Source organism: Sardina pilchardus, chromosome 18, assembly GCF_963854185.1.
Source record: "Sardina pilchardus chromosome 18, fSarPil1.1, whole genome shotgun sequence".
Taxonomy (NCBI): domain Eukaryota; kingdom Metazoa; phylum Chordata; class Actinopteri; order Clupeiformes; family Clupeidae; genus Sardina; species Sardina pilchardus.
In genome coordinates, this window is record NC_085011.1 from 29157805 (window position 1) to 29178241 (window position 20437).

Here is a 20437-nt window from a genome sequence, read left to right on the forward strand (position 1 = left end):
TAATGTTCTGTCTGTTTCAGTTTTCGCAATGATACCAGTAATTCTGTCTGTCAAATACTGCAAACATTTATATTGCATTTATTCAACAGTGAAAACACGTACATCAAAATTGAACTTTCACAGTAGAGCAACGTGTTCCCTCTTCATGGTTCCATAGGCACGCAAAGACAGCGCGTAAGATCGACATACAACTCAAAAGTTGGAATGGAAGCTGAAGTTGAAATGAAAGTCAACAGCTCACAAAGAGCACCAGACCGGAAGTGTCTCAAATATTAGAACAGCATCCATTAGACTTAAAAAGAAAAGAAATGTAAGAGATTAACTCTAGACTGATAATCTTAGTCCAAATCCCGCTATTCCAGCATACACACACACGTTGTAACAACTTCACCAAGGACCATAATTTAAATGATGGGAAAACGCAAAGTCAAGCACCGTGCGTGCAGCAATGTAACAGTGCTATCAATTAGCTAATTCAATACCATGAGCAGGATCCTATGTTAAAGTTAGAGTTAAAATTGACTGATATTTAGCAGAAGCTTTCATCCAAAGCAACACAAACTTCCAGCAACCGTACAGTGGGGAATTGAACCCAGGTCAATCGACTGTCAGTCAGTGACATTACACATGTATTCATTTAGCAGATCCTACTTTTCATCCAAAGTGACTTACATATGTCAATTCTATTATAAGGGGATTACACTGTCCCTGGAGCAACTTGGGGATACAGTAAGTGCCTTGCTCAAGGGCTCGAGGGTGGAAGCTGAAAATTGAACCCACAACTTTTCAGGCTACTACTGTACATACTAGCCCAGCTTCTTAGCCACTACGCTACCACCGTTCATATTAGCGCTGCTCCATCCAAACATGCTAGGTGCAAAGAGGGTGGGTACAGTGCACCCATATGCCAGACGATGCTTTAGATCATGCACCAGACACTTCGCTCGATGCCCAACTCTGCACTTCTCCAAACATTTAAAACAAACGTTGCATTTGTTTGTGTAGAGATGTTTGCTGAATGTGACAAAAACTGTTATAGGTCAGAGTGCAAAATCCCTGTGCACAGCCATTCTTTTTTTCTTTTTTCCAGGTGGTGACGACATGCAGTAGAACTTAGTAGAACCTCAAAAAAATCTTATAGGCTTGAAGTCGCCCACGATCACCGACGGCACCTTCAAACTACAGGGTCCCTGAAAATGTGCCTATCCCAGAAGTGACCCAGCAAGAGAGTGAGAGAGACAGAAACAACCCTGTAGCCCAACCCATTAACCCAGGTGTATACCATTAACCAATCAGTGGAGCCAAGATGGCCCTGTACAGTATATGTATTGGCCATGCCAGGCCTGAAGAGGGCACAGGGGGTCGGAACAACATGTCAACTTCAAAGGCGTTCTCTACTCTGGACTTACGGTTCTGCTCTTCTCCCATGGCCACCAGGTTCTCCAGGACCTTGACGCCCTCCTGGACGGCCTGCAGCTCGGCGGCGTTGTTGGGCCGGCTGCGCTCCACCGCCTTCAGCTTCTCCACCAGCAGCGGCGCCAGCGCGTGGATGTAGGGGGTGGACAGGGCGCGGCTCGAGTGCTGGAACACCGACATCAGCAGCTGGTAACAGCGGGCCTGGACCTGTGGGTTAGGACGCATGTAGGCGCACACACACCCACACACACACACGCACACACACACACACACACACACACAATGAGCCTCTCTAAGTCAGAGAAAATCTGGCATCTGCAACACAAAGGGTCTAAATCTGACTCTGATCCGACAGCGCTCCTTAAGCTGCAGACAGCTCACACAAATCTAGAGGCAAACGGGGAGGGGATTCCAGTCCATACTGAGTGCATATGGGCAGGCTGGGTGAGCTGGGAGTGTGTTTGCTTAGGACCTCACTGGTGGCTCAGCATGCAATTGGCAATAACAGTGAGGTGTGTGTCTGTACACATATGCATGTGGGTGTGTACACTCACGTGTGTGTGTCTGTGTGTGTGCATGCTTTTGAGTGTTGTATATTTCTATTTATGTGTGTTTGTGTTTACCGTATGAATGAGTGCGTACGAACATGTGAGCGTGTGTGTGTGTGTGTGTGTGTGTGTGTGTATCTGTGTATCTGTGCATCTGTGCGAGTGTGTGTGTGTGCATGTGCATGTGTGTGTCAATGTGTATGCATGCATGCTTTGGACAAAGGTGTCTACCAAATAGCCATAACCACAACCATAACCATATGAGTGTGTCTATCTGTGTGTGTGTGTGTGTGTGTGTGTGTGTGTGTGCACATGTGTATGTATGTGTGTGTGTACCATACCCAGGGGTCGCTGGAGTTGAGGGCGTTGCGGAAGCGGTCCATGCAGCCCTTCTGCAGGGCAGTGACCCCGAGCAGCTCCGAGCTGGCCGACAGCAGGAAGAGCGTGATGGCCGTCAGCATGCTCACCTCGTCCATGTTGGGCCGAGACTCGTCTGGGCACCGGGCCGGAGTGGGGGGCAGGAGAGTGGGGGGGGAGAGAAGAAGCGCAACAGAGACAGGGATTTTAAATACACAACTACTTATAACACAACTTGTATTTTTAAAGTATATTTTTGGGCTTTTTATGCCTTTAATGATAGGACAGTGGAGAGTGACAGGAAGTGAATGGGAGAGAGAGTAGGGGTGGGATCCGGAGAGGACCACAGGGCGGGAGTCGAACCCGGGCCGTCAGCATACAGTGCAGGTGCACCGGCCAGCAGTGCCACAGCTGGGGCCACACAACTTCTATTTTGAATGATTTTGTTTTTTTAATTCTCTCCGCCAAGGAGGGTTTTTTGTTTTGTTTTCGGCATGGTTTGTTGTCCGTTAGTCTGTTAAACCAGTTTTCATTTCACTTTGTGGGAGAGAGTTGCATGTGGAGCTGATCCACAAATGTATTTTTGCCTTTGTCAACACTACGTGATGGCCTTACCAGCGGTCTGCACTCTCAGAGCAAACCTCTAGTTTTGAGTTTGTGTGTTTGCATGAGCCTGTCCTTGTATCAAAAGGTTGACCCTGATGCTTTGCATATCTACTAAAATAGATGTTCATTTGCGTGTGTGTGTGTGTGTGTGTGTGTATGTACCTTTTATGTTATCTTGCTTTAAATTTCCTTTTTTAATGTGTGTTCTTGTGAGTGTATATACTGAATGTATATGCATACAAATGTACAACGGTTTATCTGTATGAGTGTATGTGTGTGAGAGTATATGTGTATGTGTATGTGAATGTGTGAGTGTATGTGTGAGTGTGAGTGTATGTGTGAGTGTGAGTGTGAGTGTGAGTGTGAGTGTGAGTGTGAGTGTGAGTGTGAGAGTGTCTCACCAGGTTGAGCGTACTCCAGCACAGACGCCAGGCTGCTCCAGACCAGGCTGGTCCACTGCTTGTGCGTCTTCTCGGCTCGCGCCAGCGGGGACGTGATGATGGTCTTGATGCCCTGCAGGGCGGCGGACACGGGCACCGGCACGGAATGATCCGGAGTCTTCACCGCCGTCTCCCTCAGCACGCCGGTGATCAGGAACAGCACGGTGGGCAGAATGGTCATGCTTCCTGGAAGGAGAGGGGCAAACATACGACAGGCTTCACTCTATTTCTCTCCATTTAGAGTGGGCAACCAGCACTGTAGTGGAGGCTACGTGCAAGTAAACTCAGTTTATCCACCTCTGAAATTTCTGAAGTAGAGTTTATCCACCTCTCAAAAGAGTTTAATCACCAATTGCAACTTCTGACATTCACAAATCACACTCTACGGACCATTTAATACCACTGGTATTGTTATAAACATTGGACAATAACCTCCACAGACATCAACCATGTTCTGAATGGCCTTACAATGACCATATAATTCATAGTTTGCTTTAGATTACAGATTCCTGTCCTGGGACTGACAAAGATGTAGTGAACATCGAAACATTACTCTTTGCTGTGCACCGATGCATTAAAAGTTTATAAGTAAACATCTGTGTTGCTCCAGAGTTCCTCCTTCATTAGCATTGAGACTGTCCCTTCCTCCTTTCCCGTAGATGCACCAGTTGTCAGCAGAAGCGCAAAGGATTTGACCCTTTGTGATATATTAATACATTTCTTTGCCTGGAAGGCATCTGAGATCTAACTGCATACATTTGTCAGCATATATCAATGCTGATTTGAGTGTGCTATTCTGACCACACTACACTCAGCATCTTGTGCGTGTGTGTGTGTGTGTGTGTGTGTGTGTGTGTGTGTGTGTGTGTGTGTGTGTGTGTGTGTGTGTGTCTTTGTCGGTAGGGGGAAAAAAATCCTCATTTAGAGCCTGTTTAATAATAGCCATGATGGGGATGACTCAAGTCTAGCACAATGGGCACGGCTCCAGGCATCGAACACACAGCAGGCAGCCGTCCAGGCCCCAGAGAGCCACTGCTGCGCTGCCTAATCCTACCCAGAGAGAGGATTCCCACGGCCCACCTGTCCCTGGGAGGAAAGTGGAACACCTACCTACACCTGTCTGGCACTGAGCACCGCACACACGGACACATACATGGACACACACGGACACACACACACACAGAGGAGAGGGGAAAGTACTACGGAGTCTGCAGATTAGTGAGGAGGGATTTAAACAAAAAGGACATTTATACTGTGGCTTCAGAGAGTTGGGCAGTGTTTCTGTGCCACTATTTCATGTTTATTCATTTATTTAATAAATCTCTATTTCTCTGAAAGGATGTACTCATGCATAGCACACATCTGCACACACAGAGTTATATATGTGTGTGTGTGTGTGTGTGTGTGTGTGTGTAGATACAGTTCCCTTGACTTATGCTCTGTTGCCATATGTGCTCTGTCCATGTACGCATGCATGTCAGTGTGAAGTATTAAATCATGACTGTGTGCATCCATGTGTAACATCATACTTCATCCAGTTGCATGTTCTATGGCACTAAGGCAGTGGGTATGCCAACATGGGGCATGTGTGCTTGAGAGCTACTCAGCAGAGCACCATATGGTCTTCATGGGTGGGGCGGGATGGAGGGCATGCAATCTGGGGAGACAAAGATGGTGTGTCTGTGTATTTGAGTGTGTGTGTGTGTGTGTGTGTGTGTGTGTGTGTGTGTGTGTGTGTGTGTGTGTGTGAGAGTGTGTGTATGTGCATGTGCATGTGTGTATGTGTATGTGAAGAGGTTGCCCACCTGCTGGAGAGCAGAGCGCGGGCAGCTCTGCCAGGATGGCGACGGTGGCGGCGACGAGGCGCGTGCCCTCCTGGGTGAGGCTGTGCGGGCGGTAGGCCGGGTGGCTGGGCGAGTCGCCGGCGCGCGTGTTGAGCTGCGGCAGGTGGCGCATCAGGATGAACACCAGCAGCTCCATGGCGGCGAACACCAGCGACTTGCCCGGGAGCAGCTCCCCGCTGTCGCCTCCTTCCCCGAGGGCCGCGGCCGACTCCTTCTCCTCCCCCTCCTCCACGCCTACAGAGACACACACACACACACACAGGGACACACACGGGTGAGGGGAAGAACGTGGCTGCAAGAGTGATGGAAGCCTCTAATTCAGGGAACATTTTCACCATCACAGTAACCAGCACCCCCCCCCCCCCAAAAAAAAACAGGACCAAATCCACAAGGGGGATTTTCTTTAGTGGGATGAATAGGCCTAAAATAGGCATGCTTATCCTGCAGACAAAAAGAGAGTCTGTGAGGTGTGTGTGTGTGTGTGTGTGTGTGTGTGTGTGTGTGTGTTGTGTGTATATGCGTATGCGTGTGTGTGTGTGTATGTGTACGTGTGTGCGTGCGTGCGTGTGTACTCACTGGAGCTGGAGCGCTGCAGCTGTAGATGGTCCAGTGCGGAGTGGATGGTCTCCTGCACGACTGCGGTCACCTGCAGCTGCACGCTGGGGGGGTCACAGGTCAGCAGCAGCCTGTGCAGCACGTTCAGCAGCTCCACCGCCAACAGCTGGGAGAGACACACACACACACACACACACATACACACACACACACACACACACACGCGCACACGCACATGCACATCCAACACACACACACACACAAATGACTTCTTTACTTCAACTATATTACATAATGGACATGATGTAAAGTGGTGAGTCAAGCGAAACATATCCATTTAGTCTTGGTCTGCCTACTCCTGATGTAACCCAGTCCACGCTGCAGTGTGCGAGGCTTTGATCAGCACGCCTGGAGAGGACGCTCCTCCATTTTCAGCTGATCCTGAAAAACTCCTCTGCGCCCCGTTTGGCTCCCGCCGCAACCCCCCCTCCTGCCAGCTGCAGCCTGCCCAACCCAGTGGCCTGCACCAATGATCAGGCCTCCCAAATGCGATTAAAACGGGACGGGCCGGGCCGGGCTGGGTGCAATCCACTATTCTTAATCTATTCATTTGGCCCATGACGAAAATTAAAAGCATAAACCCGCATAAACTGCTAGCATAGCATGCTGCTAAAACTCACCTTCCAGTAACCCTGACCGACACATGCAGAGCTGGGGAGTGGTCTATCAACATAGTCTTTAATAGAGCCTTCTGCGGCCTTAACCTCACCCACTTCTCTGAGGGCTAAAACCTTAACGCGTCTATGGTTGAGCGAGGTCACGACTGTGTGTGTGTGTGTGTGTGTGTGTGTGTGTGTGTGTGTGTGTGTGTGTGTGTGTGTGGCTCAGCTCTGTAATTCCAGGATATGTGGCAGGATGCCACTGGGTTGCTACTACTCATTAACACTGAGGGAATCACTGTGTGTGTGTTTGACCTCCATAAGACCATGACCGTGCAGTCTCACCCAGGGCTGCTGACCTTGGGAGGTCCAACTCCGTTTAAACAACTAATAATGCTCAAAATAGCACCACACTTCTGCAGTAGAATAGGGCCCCTACACATAAAACAAAGCATCAGGTTCGTAGTAAGTGTATCGGGAGGTTCTTAAAAAGTCTGTACTTTCTAGTCGTCTCCATGTTGTGGGGAAAGTAGATTACTGAATGCATCACAGTTCAGTTCATGGAGTTTGTTGTTGAATGGGACTATTTTAAAGTTTTTACAAACTATTCCAAAGTTTTTACAAACCATTATTAACTGATTTTCGTAGGTGTACCAAGAGTTTATTCAAAACAACTTTTACAAGTTCGCAACAGCATGTTTTTCTAGACAGATCTGCAGAGAAAATTAAAATTTGCTAACAGGTTCATCTGCGTTCACCCTGGCAGACATTTTCTTCCTCAAACAACTGATCAATTCATTGAGAAAACAATCGACAGATAAATTAACTATGATTTCTATTTTCTACGACTCCGCTGACGTGTACTGGGCACGGCGGCCTCACCTGGTCCTGGGCGATGTGCTGGCGGGCGCTGGGCGAGTCCAGCAGGGTGCAGAGGGCCTGCAGGCAGGACATGACGTGCTCGATGGGCTCCTCCGGACGCGGGAAACACAGGAACTCAATGCTGATGCCTGGACGGTGCGTAGGGGAGGGAGGACAAAAGGGGACAACAAGGGGACACGGTGAACATGAGGCAGGGAGAGGGAAAGAGTGCACCAAAGTATCTATAGTATCCTAGAAACAAACCATATACGCATTTGTTATCTAATGAATGAATGAATGAATGAATGAATGAATGAATGAATGAATGAATGAATAGCACTTTTATAAACAATAGCAGTGCTGTACATTAAGACAAAAAACAAGAAAACAAAACTATATCATAATATACAGAGGTAATCAATCAAGTGAATAAATAAGTTAATAGACAGACAGACAGACAGATAGATAGCTACAACTTTCCATTTGGACTTTTTTCTCAGAGTTGAAATACACATCATGCGGTTCTGTTCCAGTGGCAGCTTAACCTTAAGGGGTGCCAGAGACATGTTACCTAGAAGCAGATGCATGCGGTCCTTCACCAGCTCCTCCTGGCTCTTGCTGGGCACCTGTCCGACCGGCGGGAACACGGCCACGGGCCCGGAGCCTTTGGGCGGGCCAGGGGTGGCGTCCTCGGCGCCCTCGGCGGAGCCGAACCCGGTGCTGTGGAGCCAGAGGGACACGGCGTGCAGGATGGGCGCCCAGGAGTTGCGGTAGTGCAGCCGGGCAGTGTCTATGGTCTCGGGCGTGTAGAAGGCCCCGCCTGGACATCAGAGGGGCAGGGTCATGCAGAAGGAGACCGGCCATGGGGAAGGGGTGCGGTGGGGGTATGGTGGGGTGGGGTGGAGGAGAAGAGAGAGGAATCGAATCATTCACATTTGTATGAACACAGTGGTTAGTTACAGTAACAAAAGCAGGGATGGCAAGGACTGAATGAAAGACTGGAAGTCTGTCTCTCAGTCATTCAGAAAAGGTCACAAATGAAGTGGAACTAAGATGTTCTGGGGGATTCCCCCTCCTTGAGAGAACAGGAGCTTTTGTGAGTCAATCTATTCAGCAATTCAGCCTTTTAAGCATTATAAAGAAGCTTTTCTAACATTCCTAAAACCTAGTAAGCAGTATGCACCTAACATCACTTCAACCCCATGCACCTCTGGAAGGACATAATGAGAAGGACGTGATGGAGTCACGTACGCCATACAACGTAGCAGACCAACAGAGAATCTCCCTGTTAAGTCCCTTATCATCAGAAGCAAATGACTGAATGGGACAGTGCAGTGCATGTCCTGTGCGCAGTTAAGGTTAGGTGATAAGGAATTCAGGCCAGGCATTACTGCAATAAGATTAGGATGTCTTACACTGTCAACAAATCTGAACTGAGCATTAGATTAGTGGTGCTGTTTGAATTAGCAGGCTGGGAATCTAGCGGGGCTCTAATTTGTCCAAGTCGTTGTTTAAGTTAAACAGTTAGGAATGGGACTTAAATGAGGCGGAGAGAGTGGGAAAGATCAAAGGTCATAGGCAGGTGGAGCAATGCTACTCTCTCATCAAAGGGAGATTTAAAAGGAAATGGCCCAATACAGTTAAAGCCAGGCGTAATCCCTGTCTCTAACACTATCCTTCAGAGAGAGGCCAGGGATTTGAGAGTGCTGGGACTCCTACTGTGCAGTGTTACCCTGGAGCTTTGCTGGGGAGAAAAGTGCTCAGACTTGCACTGCCAAGCAGCGTATAAGAACTATCACATGCGTAGATGAGAGAACCAGAATATATGACCAGAGAACATAATAGATCACATGGGAGCTCATTTTAGCTCTTTTGGATCAGCTCATAGGAACTAGAAAGTCTCCTTCACAATCTTGGATCTTTGGATCAACTCATTAGGAAAGTAGTGGAGCAAGATTGAAGTAACAGAAACACACAGTACTAATGATGCACGTGTGTGGGCCAGGAAGAGAAATGTACTGTATGGCAGGGATGCACTGGGACTATAGAAAAGGCTTTGGACTTTCTTCCAAATGGGTCCACTACTGTACACGCAGTACACGCACACACATTCACCCTTGCTCTCTCACATACTTTGCCAGTCAAGGTATCACATTCAAAATAGGTACACATTTTACAAAAAATGGATTGGGTGCTGCTGGACAATCTGGGCTCCATGGCATAAAATACATTTTATGCATGCTCCCCCGTGAAGAATTTAAAAAAAATATATATCCCCTTCAATGATGACTTCTGGCAGGGCTGGCTCTAGGCAGGAACCAGGGTGGGCTGAGCCAACCCAAGCATCGTGACTCTTGCCCACCCGAAAAAAAGTCAAGAAGTCAAAGTTTTTTTTTTTTCTTTTTTTCAGTGTGCAGTCTCAAACCGATCTTTGATGTAGATGAGTTGGTGTTGAGTTTAAATGGTAGCTAGCTGGTACATAGATGTGCAGTAGGCTTATGCATGAGTGTTAGGTAGGCTGAACCCCGCTCCTGATGGACAATTCTGGCCATTTTTCACATAGATCTCTGTTTCTCAGTCACTGAGTATTGTTGGTACGAGAAAACCCCCCAAAAACAATCAGTGCTACCTAACTCAAGTTGCTGCAGCCAACAGTTACAACAGCTAGGCAGCTACAGTGCTATACTATGGGGGCATGATTTTAAATATGCCCCCAGACTGTGGCACTGTAGCTGCCTGGCTGCTCTCGCTGTTGGCAAGGATGGGCAAAAATGTATTTTAAAATCAAATATCAAGTAGTACCCTAACTTCAAGTGTATCAACATAAACTACAAAATGCATATTAGCCACACTGTGTATCAAAATAGAATACTATTTAGAATTTTTGTATTTTGAAAGTACAGAAATACTCTAAAAGGAGCACGACATCACTTTGCAAATATTTTTCAGTTGAATCTTTTCTTTCATCAGTACACAAATAATTGGCCAGCCCTACCATCAGGTGGGAGCTGGCTGGCGAACTCGGCGGGCAGCGTGAGCAGGGCGTAGTCCCTCAGCGCCGCCAGCCACAGCCGACTCAGGGCGGGCAGCTCCGGCTGCACCAGGGTGATCAGACTGTCTGGCGGCAGGATGCCCGTCTCCTCGCCCGCCTCTTCGTCTTCATCTTCCTCACCGCCACTGCTCTTAGGCGGCCGCGACTCGGCCTCCTTCTTAATCTTCATGGCCACCACAAACACCTGAGAGAGAGGGAGGGGGGGGGGGGGGTGGAGAGCGAGAAGGAGGGAGAGAGAAACAGAGGGAGGGAGGAAGAAAGAGAGATAGAGGCACAAATGTTCAAAACCCCACACCTTTAAAATACGTTCACAGTTTAATTTCGATCACACAATACACTGTGTGTGTGTGCTTACCTCAGCCCAGGCCTTCAGCACAGCTAGCTTCTCCATGGTGGTGGCGCTCTCACTGTACAGCTGGCTGGAGGAGCCCTTCCCAGCCTGCACCTTGTCCAGCGATGACACCAGCAGGTTGTGCACACGCCGCAGGTCGTTCAGGTCGCTGACCACGCCACTGCCGATCCAGGTGCTGCACACCTGGACAGAGAGACAGACAGAGAAACGATGTCAATCAATACATTGAGAGACGATTGGTGGAGAAGTTCGTAAAATAAATCACAGCCTAATAATTGCACATTGTGTTCAGTCCCCACCAGCATAAGCAACAGCTTACTCTGTTCTGTCATTCTGTCATGTCATTGTGTCTGTCACGGAAAATCATCTAAGAGTTATATCACACAGGAACTGCTCCCCAAACATGACAACCTCACAGCAGTAGAGCAGAGAAGGGGCAACAAGGAACAAACAAGTCATCTATATCATCCCTTCATCCAGAGGAGGCCTTGATCTATCGCTGGCGTCTTACATGGGCATCAAACAAGTGGAAGAGGAAGTGAGTGGACAGGATGCCATCTGTAGCTTGCCCCCCCCCCCCTTCACACCACCCACCATCACCCACCCCAAAGTCTCATTGGTGGGGTAATTAACTGGATGGGTCAGGGGGCTGTGAGAAGAAAAGAGTGTAGTCTGACAACAGAGACACAGAGCTCAAGGACTCTCACAGTCTCACCTCCTCCACCACCTCCTCCACCTCTTACTTCTCCTACTCTAGCCGCACCCCTCAGGGCAAATATAAATCTCCTTGTCCAAGGGCAACCATGGCTGGGGCAGGACATGAGTCTCGTCCTATCCTGTAGGACTGGGACAGGGGAAGACAGGACGGCCTCTGGGTCTTTGCCACCTTTGCAACTCTGAGGGTGGAGAAGGAGGGGAGAGGAATAGAGCAACTCCAGCCAATAACAGAGAGTTTGATAGAGCGACTTCGTTCCAGCCAATAAGAGAGTGTTTGATAGAAAAGGCAGAGAAGGAGAGAATCAAAGGGAGGAAATTAAGAGAAAAGCTAAGAGATGGAGGACCGGGATGAAGACTGAGAAGTGGAGAGAGAGAGGGGGGGGGGAGAGAGAGAGAGAGAGATAATAAGGGAATTATAGAGAGAGAGAAGTGAAGAGAAGAGTAGAGTAGAGAGGATAATGAGGGAATGAGAGAAAGTGCTTGAGTAGGGAATCACCTTCCAACAGCCGTCTATTTACTACCGTCCTCCCATTAAGCCCACATAAATCAGGCCAGACTCATTGCTAACCGCCTCAATACTGTAGCACTCTGCGGGTAGATTAGACCACACTGCAGCTCTCAGAGCCTGACCAGCGCTATGGTCTTCCTCCGAGCACAACAGACACACACAGTACAGAAGAGCACAACACAGACACAGCACAGCACAGACACAGAATAGACACAGAACAGACACAGCACAGACAGCACAGCCACAGAACAAACACAGAACAAACACAGACACAGCACAGCCACAGACACAAACACAGCACAGACAGGACGGAGAGGAATGCTGTACCTGGCAGGCCTTGGCAGTGATGTCAGATGGAGTGTCGGGGGAAAAGGCAGGTCTCAGTGCAGCTCCAACCTGCCAGAGGAGAGAAGCAACAGCAGGGCTTAAGGAGAAAATCTGACAGCTAAGAAACCGAAACTACTAAACTGTTATACATAACAGCAGGAAAATGGAAATAAAATATCACTGATGCAAACTACTTATTATAAATGTTTAAAAATAGGCCAAGGTATTAATTAGTGTGTTTTCAAAATGAAGAGGCAGCCCCAATCAGCCAAGGGAGCAGGGGGAATAATGTTCAAAGAGAAAAAAATCTGAAGGCAAAAACAACCACAGCAATACTGGAATCAAGGTGGAAATTTAATTAGTGAAGCAAACCATTTACCAATGGGCACAGACATGATGTGTATGATGTATAAAACGAATTGGCATGTCTCAAAACTAAGTGGAGTGCTTTGCGCAGAACAGCGCCCTCTCTCACATTGGCCTGGTACTGCTCCAGGATGACATGGCCGGGGAACTCGGGTTCGGGCACAGAGGCAAACTTCTTGATGATGTCCTCTAGGGCCTGGAGACCGGCCATGCGCAGCTGGTTGCTGTTGTCCGTGGCAGCCATGAAGGCCATGCGGATGAGGTCGGACAGGTGGAGCACCAGCAGATCACCTGCGGACGACACAGCAATGGGCACTGAAAACCTGTAGATCTAGAGAGCTTCTGGAACATATGATACTGAAGCCAAGACGATTCAGCAAAAATCTTGAAAAAAATAGTAGGTAATTTTTCCAAGGCGACATGGACTCGCAACGGTGGCTTAGGGAATTGAACCAGGGTCAACTGTCGTCAGTGATGTCGTAGTATCATTTTTATCTCATTGAATTAAATGTTTTAGTTTAGCCTACACATATGCTGTGAAATATGGCTACCATCCTTTGACTTACAGTAGGTACATTGAGATACGCCCTGCGTTTTCTGAAACCTCCCTCTGTGGGAATCATTAGTGAGAAGTATGTTTGTTCTAAGGTCTCTGCCCCTGGGGGGGTACCAACACAAACATGGTTTAGGCTAGGGCTTTTTAGTAGATGTTTTTATCTCTGTTGAATAATCTTGTGATTTTCTGTGGGTGTAAGACCTGGTTTCGCCCACAGATATGTGGGAGTGTTACTTGACATTTACTGTGGGTAACATTCTGCCATTATCGAAAATGACAGAAAGTACTGAAACATTGAACTGTTGGACATGCACACATTTAGAGAAGGTCACATTGTACAGGCTCACCTGTAAAGGTTATAGTGAAATGTAGGTTCATCCTGAAATTTCACCCGAAAGCTGAATATTCCTGACTTTTTGTGAGCAGTGTATCATGTAGGACATCCTCTTTATTGTGTCCTTTTGATGCTGAACTGATTTCAACCTTGTTCTTGTTAAAAACACTAAAAATGGCACCGCAAAGTTCATCGCAATCAGTAAAGTGCACAATGCTGGGGGGAGGGATGGAGGGGGTCACTGAAAGCAGCTCGCTGAGGGTTCGGGGTGCTGGTGTCACGGCTATTTTTCCAAACGGGCGTGTCTCTCTCTCTCTCTCTCTCCGCTGGCTAGCTAGTTGGGTTGGGGCGCTTATATAAGCGCCGAGAAGCGGCCGTCAGGCTGAATCAATTCCTCTCTGCTTACTCATCTGAGCTTCTGTCAGCTCAGCTTACATAAAACACAACAGGAGGGGAGGAGTGGAGAAGGGAGAGGAGAGGAGAGGAGAGAGGAGAGGGATGAGGAAGAAAAGAGATGAGAAGAGAAGAGAGGAAGGGAACAAGAATGGGGAAGACAGGAGAGGGGGTGGAGAGGAGAGGGGAGGAGAGGAGAGGGGAGGAGAGGAAAGGAGAGGAGAGGAGAGCAGAGGAGAGGAGAGGAGAGGAGAGGAAAGGAGAGAAGAGCAGAGGAGCAGAGGAGAGGAGAGGAGAGAGGGGTCTGCCGGCTGTGTTCAGGATCAGAGGTGACCTGCTGGCAGCACAGCTGGAGGTACTGATGGAGCGTTCCTCTGATGCACAACAGACCCTGATGCACTGTGGGAAAGGGGCTGGTAGTCCAACACAAACCCACTAAATAAACCCTGATGACTTTCTGTGCCGTTATCACACTTTTCACTGCTAATAATAGCACATGATGCAACGAGACCTTCAGGTTACATGACAAAAGAGCAAAGGCCAATGACGCATCCAAAACAAGTGCAATGAAAGGCTTTAAAAGGAACCACTCCACTGTGACGCAGCGATGAAAAAACCCTATCAAAACGAAGACTGACAAGAGAGAGGTGGAGGTCCAGGGAGTTTGAGGGGAGTGCAACAAAGCAAGGTTGTTCTATATTGATCTGAAATGCAATGTAAACATAAATGTAATCTATGCTGATCTGGAAGAAAGTAACCTTGTAAACAGGTAATCATGGCTTTGAGATCAGCCGTTAGTTCTGAAGTCATCTGGGTAAGCCAGTAACCATGGTTTTGAGTTTAGCCGTTAGTTCTGAAGTCATCTGGGTAAGCCAGTAACCTCAGTTCACAGTACAGCGCCCCCTGTGGTGGCACGTGGCAGTTACCTTTGGGGTTCTTGGCCCGAGCTGAGCGGGCGGTGGCCAGGTCGAAGTGGGCCTTGTCGGAGTTCTCGCACAGGTGGATGATGCGGCAGAGGCAGTCCGCCGCAAACACCCGCGTTACCCAGCGAGGGGCAACGTTGGGCTTGGAGGGCTCCTCGCCCAGCGAGGTGAACATGGTGTCGTCATCCGTGTCATCCTTCTTCTCCGAGTCCTCGTCCTTCCCCATCTCGAAGCCCACAGCTCCCCCTACATCTGTAAACAGCAAGTCTCAGGATTAAAGAAGATCCAGGTTTTGTATCTAGCCATTGTGAGACTGGCACGTTCCGTTGTGGGAATGTGCAACTGTATCAAAGGTGCGTTAAAGGTGTATTCGGTTATTAAGTAATAATGGGATAATAAATCTCTTTCCGGGTCCAATAGCTTTCAGACTCACTTGTTTTTCTCCATAGACAGTAAAATAAACAATTTTATTCCGCTATTCTGAATAGCCTTTAAGAAAATTGACATCTTACTACTGACTTGTTACCTCAACCTAATCAAATCCTATTTTTCCGCGAAGCCTAGATGTTACCCTTGAATACATCTGGCTGCACAGCTACAGTAATTACTCTGTTAAAGTTTAGCGTTTTGTTTTACAATCGCTAAAACAGAGGTGATGATGACAAAGTTTACAAGTTGCAAAAACCGTCTGCCCTTTAAACATCTTTTCACAGAAAAATATTTTAAGGCCGCGACGTCGGACTTACAGTAAGGACCGAATTAAAGGTGCATTAAAGGTGAAGCCGCCGCCACTGATGTATTAAAATATAAGTGTGAGGCACTACTCTGCAAAGTGCTTTGAATGCTTGAAGGAATAATAGTTTTAAAAAATCTATAAATGAAGTCCATTTCCCACTTACAACAATAACTTGGTGTAAACCACTGTGATGTGTATCTACTTTACCTTTGCTCTAACACTTTAAAGTGTCATTGCCAATCAATTCAAGGACTTAGACCTTGATGTGATGTGAATGTGAAAGCGTCACTGAAATGACAATCACTGACTTATTCTATTCCATTCGATTCAATGATGTATCAAGGTGTTTTACAGCACAAAAGGCCTGACAACAAAAGCAAGCACTTAGGCGACAATAGCCAGGACTGAGCTGTTTCTCTTATTCTGAATAAAAAAAGTGGTACCTCATTAAAGGGAAGCGTTATATACTGATTATAAATGATTCATCATCATTTTTTAAAAGAAAATCCATTGCCATTCATTAATCATAAAGACAACTGTTTGCATCTTTAGTAATATTAAAGATTTAAGAACCTGCATATCTACAAAAAAATATTAATCATCAACATTTAGGTGAGGCCAGACACACAAGTGTACCCATGTTGTGAGACCACCATGAGGGTCAAGCCCCCGCTGGTGACGGACTCGGCCCCACGCCTCCCCTGGTACCTGTGGTGGCGGCCAGCACGTCCTTGCACAGCTTGAGCCAGTGGGCCAGCTTCCCCACAGCCAGGGACGAGAGCATGTGGCCCAGCGTGTCGTGGATGTCCGAGCACAACTTCCTGTCCGTCTCCCGGTCCAGCATGCCAAACAGAACCCCCTCCAGACCCGTCTCGGTGATGTTCAGGTCTGACAGTAAGGGGACACAGACATCAGTTACTATAAAAGATAAATTACTGACTGTTTAATAATACACACACACACACACACACACACACGCACACACAAACACGCACACACGCACACATATCTGAGAAATGCTAGGAATATTGATAACATGAAACTGATAAAAATGAATGTTTCTACACAAGACTGTTTTGCAAAAGCAATGAATCTCAGTTTTAACATCCATGTAAATCCAGTGTCATGAACAGTAGATCTACGCAGTTTGTTCAACCACATCTGATTTCAAACCGGTTTCCAACAGATTAATCTCAGACACGTACAATGAACTATGTCCATTGTTAAAAAAAACATTTTGTGTCACTTGCCCCCACCAAAAAAATATGTGAAATATGAAATAATTATGCTTTTGGTTGCCATCATTGCAACTGTTTTGTTGAGAGTAAGAGGGAATAGATTGAGTTTTACAGTTTTTCAAGGAATGAATGAATTATTGAATGAAGGCTAAAGAGCCACACTGAACTGAACATTAAGCACAGACAATAGCAGTTCTTGAATTTCCCCTTGGGGATCAATAAAGTATCTATCTATCTATCTATCTAGTTAGCGCAGGGAGAGCCCAGGGCTGAGCAGGTGTGTGTGCTGCTGGGGACGTACTGATGGTGGCGCTGTCCTTGCTGTCGCTGGCCTTCTTGGCCAGGCTCATGGCGTACTCACACACCTCGGCCGCCTCCCTCTGGACCAGCTGCCTCAGGCACGCCACCGCAGCGCGACGCAGCAGCAGGTGAGAGCTGCACAGGTGCACCTGCAGCAGCACACACGTACACGCACGCACGCGCACGCACACGCACACACACACACACACACACACACACATCCAGACACATACAGTACAAACAGTCATGGATTTGCACAAAAATACACAAATTGAATGCAAATAAGTATAACTCTTATCTAGAGGAAGTACATGAGGACATCCATGGAGAGCAAATAAGCAAATAATAAACACGAGCACAAACATTATTTGCCTGCATGTAGAGGTTTGTATACATGTCAGAGTGTACAAGTGGGCCTCTGTCTACAAGTGTGTGTTTATGTACAGTGTCTGTGTGTGTGTGTGTGTGTGTGTGCACGTGTGTGCGTGTGCGTGTGCATCTTCATGTGTTTGTGTGTGTGCTTGTGTGTTTGTGTGTGCATGTTTTTGTGTGTGCATGTGTGTGTGTGTGTGCGTGTGCGCTTACACAGAGGCAGGGCACGAGGCTAGACAGGTTGACGTGACGCGGGGCGAACATGTGCAGCTGCTGCAGACAGGAAATGGCGGCGGCCTGCACCAGCGAGTCGGAGTGGTCCTGCATGATGGCACAGCCCACCAGACACGACGAGCGGATGGTGGAGATCGTGGCTCCATTACCTAACAGAGAGAGACAAGACAGAAGGAGTCAATTACCTACCAAACAAACACACAGAGCACAAAGAGATGGATTGAGACTAGCAGGGACCCTAATTTGAATGACAGGTTAAGTTTACAGTGTCAAACGTGTAACATGTTAGTACAGCCACCAGACATGTCAAGTGAATGGTGGAGATAGTGGCTCTGGTATCTAACAGAGAGAGAGGATCGAAGACACATGCAACTCCTCTGTTATTTACACTTAATTGGCTTCCTATGGCATCCAGAGTTCAATTCAAATCCCTCACTCTGACCAACAGGACACTGGATCTGTGTCACAGTCATGACTCTTTCCACCTGTGATTCCTCAATGGTGGAGTGATTTATTTAATGCTCTTTGTTCTAGCAGTAGTTTTGGGATTTTCCAAAAAAAAATGTATTGATCACTTTGTATCAAGGTATGTATACGTTTATAGTTATTGTTATCAAAATTATTTGATTTTTTATTATATGACTGCTTTAAAATGTTTTAATAATAATGTTTATTGATATTATGCTATGTCACTTTGGACTAACGCGTCCGCCAAGAACTGTAATCATAGCCATAACCAAAGATATCATGAATGTGTAATACTGTCATTGAAACAGAGGTTGTTTTAATATCTTACAGCAGTCCTTTCCCACAGACCTGAGTCATGCAACAGGCTTGTTTATTACCATTAGCACTGCTATGTCTGCTATGTCTCTGGCAGCTCACACTTAGGTTGGCACTTCTGACCACTTGTGAAGCTCTTTCCCCAAGCTGTCAACAAAATCACAGTGACAGCCAAAGAAAGAAATAAGACTTTTTCTGGGGTCGCTGTGGTGCGGCAGGTTACAGCGTCTGTACCATGTACGGGTCCAAGTGCCCACGGGGACCCAGGTTCAAAATCCAACCTGCGGTCATTTCCTGATCCCATCCCATCTCTCTCTCCAGAACTTAAATAATAATGATTAAATTTGTAACATAATTATGTTTTTTGTAAATAAATCCTCATCGGAGTATGTGTTTAGCCCATGTCATTGCAAGTGATGCCTTAAAACCTCTTCATAGCTCTTAAAATGGGAAATATAAAGCAGCCGAGAGCTCAAGCAGTACACTACTCCAGCCAATCAACCCACACAGGCAGCTCTCACAACATGAGTAGGCACAAATCTTCAGCCAGCCTTACTAGCCAGATTCGGTCGGGGTCGTGTGTGTGTGTGTGTGTGTGTGTGTGTGTATTTGAGCAGCTGCCTCCTCCTCACCCTGCAGCTTGGACCACACAGTGGTCATGACAGATGTTTCAACCAGATTATTCCACCTCTGAGTGAGTGTGATGTGTGAGTGCATTAGCCCAAACAGGCAGCAGTGGACTCCCCGCAGTTTTGGACAACACAGCGGTCACTACAGTCATAACATATGTTTTATGTTTTAGCCAAACGACTCCTCACCCTGCAGTTTAGACTGTGAGTGGTCATAACATAAGCTTTATGTGTTAGCCTTCTCTGAGTGAGTGTGAAGTGTTTGAGTGTGTGCTTGCCCAAGCGAGCGGCCTCTATGTTGAGTGAGTGAAAAGTGTTTGAGAGTGTGTTTGCCCAAAGTGTGTGTAGGTATTTTTGTGTGCGTGTATGTGTGTTTGTGTGTGTGTGTGAAGTGCAGACCTGCAAACCCCTCAGCGTAAAAAAGGTGACAGTGTCCGACGGGGGGGGGGGGGGGGGGGGGGGGGGGGGGGGTGCATATAAAGAAAACTGCTCGTTTTGTTATGTATTACTATATTATTATATATCACACATATACATGTATGATGTATGTAAACACAAGCACACACACACACACACACACAGGGGAGAGTATTTGAACCCATGCTTGACTAAAAAGAGGAATAGAAAATAATCTTCATGCCTTAATTAAAAAAAAAATGAGTAAAAATCAAGGATTTTCTTCAAAAAATGAAGAATGTATCGTAAATAAATACATGTTCTTACTTTAATACAGGGGGCATACAGTAAGTAGGCCTGTTTTGACCCCTATGTCAATTCCCATAGGTGCAGGAGGATTTTTTTTATATGCTTATGTTTTTATCTTTAAAGGCCAGCTATTTCATGGATCCAGGATACTATGCATCCTGATAAAGTTCCCTTGGCCTTAGGAATTAAAATAGCCCCACATCATCATATACTCTTCTTCACCATAGCTAGATATTGCATGGTGTTTTTTTCCAGTTAGCCTTTAGTCATTAGTCATTAAGTAATTTAGTCATTAATCATTAGTCTGTTTGATGCTCATTGAGCTCAATGCAAATCAATGCACGTCCTGCGTCCTACAGAGGGTGCATTAAACGTTATTTGCACACCTATGACCTTGATCCAAATTGTTGGCCGTATCACACTGGAATAGCCTATTAATTTGGCAAACTCATTGTGAAGTTTAAATGAACGGTCACGTTGCATCCAAGCTGTAGACGTTCAGAACATACTGTAACATTGTCGCACATGGCGGTGGTTGATTTTAGCTAGTTGGATAGGGCAATTAAAATAGCGATGTTTCAAAGCTAATGGTTCATAGAAAAGAGATAGAACTGACTGGCTTTTGA

General features: G+C 46.8%; 1 protein-coding gene across 4 annotated transcripts in view; it reads right to left on the reverse strand.

Moving 5' to 3' along the window:
• The window catches only part of heatr5b (HEAT repeat containing 5B), a 39160-nt gene that overhangs the window by 3700 nt on the left and 15023 nt on the right, over positions 1 to 20437 (reverse strand). For all 4 annotated transcript variants that reach the window (XM_062519083.1, XM_062519082.1, XM_062519084.1 and 1 more), the window contains 15 exons: positions 17674 to 17843; positions 17090 to 17237; positions 16259 to 16438; positions 14818 to 15066; positions 12718 to 12899; positions 12243 to 12311; positions 10694 to 10873; positions 10282 to 10522; positions 7858 to 8106; positions 7308 to 7435; positions 5788 to 5932; positions 5173 to 5445; positions 3329 to 3553; positions 2306 to 2457; positions 1410 to 1623 (listed from right to left, as the gene is read on the reverse strand). In XM_062519083.1, coding sequence (XP_062375067.1) covers positions 1410 to 1623; positions 2306 to 2457; positions 3329 to 3553; positions 5173 to 5445; positions 5788 to 5932; positions 7308 to 7435; positions 7858 to 8106; positions 10282 to 10522; positions 10694 to 10873; positions 12243 to 12311; positions 12718 to 12899; positions 14818 to 15066; positions 16259 to 16438; positions 17090 to 17237; positions 17674 to 17843 — 2805 coding nt within the window. The remainder of the gene's footprint in view (positions 1 to 1409; positions 1624 to 2305; positions 2458 to 3328; positions 3554 to 5172; positions 5446 to 5787; positions 5933 to 7307; positions 7436 to 7857; positions 8107 to 10281; positions 10523 to 10693; positions 10874 to 12242; positions 12312 to 12717; positions 12900 to 14817; positions 15067 to 16258; positions 16439 to 17089; positions 17238 to 17673; positions 17844 to 20437) is intronic.